General features: G+C 41.1%; 1 protein-coding gene across 1 annotated transcript; it reads left to right on the forward strand.

Moving 5' to 3' along the window:
* Positions 1-922: 922 nt before the first annotated feature.
* Positions 923-1,985, forward strand: LOC107088355 (cytochrome c oxidase subunit 5B, mitochondrial-like). The gene is made up of 4 exons (XM_015380480.1): positions 923-1,090; positions 1,459-1,529; positions 1,613-1,712; positions 1,789-1,985. Exons 1-4 carry the CDS (start codon positions 994-996, stop codon positions 1,899-1,901), a joined length of 381 nt encoding a protein of 126 aa, XP_015235966.1. The 5' UTR covers positions 923-993; the 3' UTR covers positions 1,902-1,985.
* Positions 1,986-2,237: the final 252 nt, after the last annotated feature.

The following is a 2,237-nucleotide window of genomic DNA, read 5'->3' on the forward strand; positions in this document are numbered from 1 at the left end:
AAATAGGTTTATAAATAGGAGAAAAATAACACTGATCATAAAAGTATTGTGTAAAAAGTTTAAAATGTTTTGTTAGTAATTGAAATGTGCATAGAGTATTATTTCAAGCCATTTTTTTCTAATTCATTACAGTTTATGAACTCTGAAAATTCTTTTAGAAAACATTTCATACAGTGAAACAGTTTTTATTTTCGTTAAAAAAAAAGTTTAGTGGAGGGAAAAAGTGTGCTGGTAAAGGATGCACCACAACAATCAGAGGTTTCAGTGCTGATTAGAAAAAGAATCAAACTGTTGCTCTAATGTCGTCCTTTCAGATAATTAATAAAGTTTTTATTAATTTATCAAATAAAGGCCTCTGGGTCAGGAGGAAGAGTGAACAGCCTCTGGTTTCCACCTTCAGCTGTCCTTTTTGGTGCCTCATCATATTGATTTAGTGATTTTCTGAAGTCCATCCCATGAAGCCATTAACCAGGAAATCTGTGAGACAATTTTGCTTCCTAATGCTGAAAAGTTTTGTGAACATGTTGATTTCATTTTGTAGCAGGACTTGGTGCCGGTCCACATGACCAGAAACATCAAAAGATAGTTTCCAACAGAACCTCCTGGGTGATCACCTCCACAATGACTTTTAATTCACACAAAGCAAAACTTGATAAAAGTATCAAGTAGATGAAAATACCTTTCGAAGTATAGCATTTATTTTAATATTGTAATAGTATATATTTTATCTGCGATTTATAATAATCAAAACACTTGATTAAATTATTAAAAAAGCTGTTTAACTGTCATTTTAACCTGGCGTTCATTGGTCAGCCCTCCCTCCCTCCCTTCCATCCTATTGGTCGGTTTATTCTAACTCTGCCTCCTATTGGTCGGTGTAGTGTAACTCTGCCTGCTATTGGTCGGCTGTGTCCGGGTCGTTTTACTCCGCCTGACTGCGGTGTCAGACTCAGGTCATTGCCTTTACCTGACAGGAACCATAACAGCACCAGCATGGCGGCCCGTTTTCTCCTCCGAACCTGCTCTTCCAGAGCCCTGCAGCTCCGTGGGATCTCCGCGGGGAGACCGCTGCGTGCCGTGGCTACGGGAGGTAGGGGGCTTTATTAACAGCTGTCCACCGAGGCGCTATTAGCTGCGTCATTTAAGATCATTGCGCATTTTTTATTTTAATAACTCCGCTTTCTACCTGTCCCATACACTCTCCCCTCCCAGTAATAAACTTTATGCTTTATTTAATATTTATTTTAACCATATATGGCAGCAGCGTTTGAACAGTAATGAAGGTCATCTGTGGCCTTTGATAGACCCTCCTACCTGGCAGCTTTCCCTGGATTACAGCCAAATTTCCTGCTGAGGAGAGGGAGGAGTCCTGTGACAAAGTTCACTTTTATTGCCACTAAACTATTTATCCCTCTGCTTCTTTTCTCTTGAACTTTTTTTTTTTTATTGTTTCCTCAGGAATACCAACAGATGATGAACAGGCCACTGGGCTGGAGCGACGCACCCTGCAGGCCCTCAAACAGGGAAAAGTGGGTTTTCCATTCATGTTTTCTTGTTTTAAACACCTCCACCTGCTCTGATTGATCCACATTTCCACACATTAACTTCACAGGACCCCTACAGCATCCTGAAGCCCAAACAGTACACCGGTACCAAGGAAGACCCTCACATTGTCCCTGGTATTGGAAACAAGAGGATGGTCGGCTGTCTCTGTAAGCATCTACTGATCCTCCCAGGTTGTAACGCCCGCCGGATACCATGGATATGACTTTTCTTTCTGGTTTGCAGGCGAGGAGGACAACACGGCTATAGTGTGGTTCTGGCTCCATGAGGGAGAGCCCCAGCGGTGTCCTTCATGCGGGTCTCACTACAAGCTGGTGCATCATGAACTGCCCCATTAAATGGGGCCAAATGCTCCGAGCCGCTCCTGCTTTTAGTGGAAAGTGTGCTCATCATTCAACATGTACAGTTTGTCATTAAAACATAACAGAAAAATAACTCAGGTCCTGTTTTGTTTGTTATAAAAGCATCAACACCTCATTATTTTATTTTTTCAGCAAGGACACAATAGGTCAGAAATGTTATCACAGCCTTTCTGCAGCAGTATGGTGTCCCCTATGTCCTCATCCCTCTTCTATTTGTTTTATAAACAAATGTCTGCAGCAGGAATTATATTCACCACCATATTTGGTTTGCAGATTGTTTTTTTTAGTAGTGAAAACTGTGACTTTAAAAAA

This window comes from Cyprinodon variegatus, unplaced genomic scaffold (assembly GCF_000732505.1).
Source record: "Cyprinodon variegatus isolate N-32 unplaced genomic scaffold, C_variegatus-1.0 Scaffold11, whole genome shotgun sequence".
Lineage (NCBI taxonomy): Eukaryota > Metazoa > Chordata > Actinopteri > Cyprinodontiformes > Cyprinodontidae > Cyprinodon > Cyprinodon variegatus.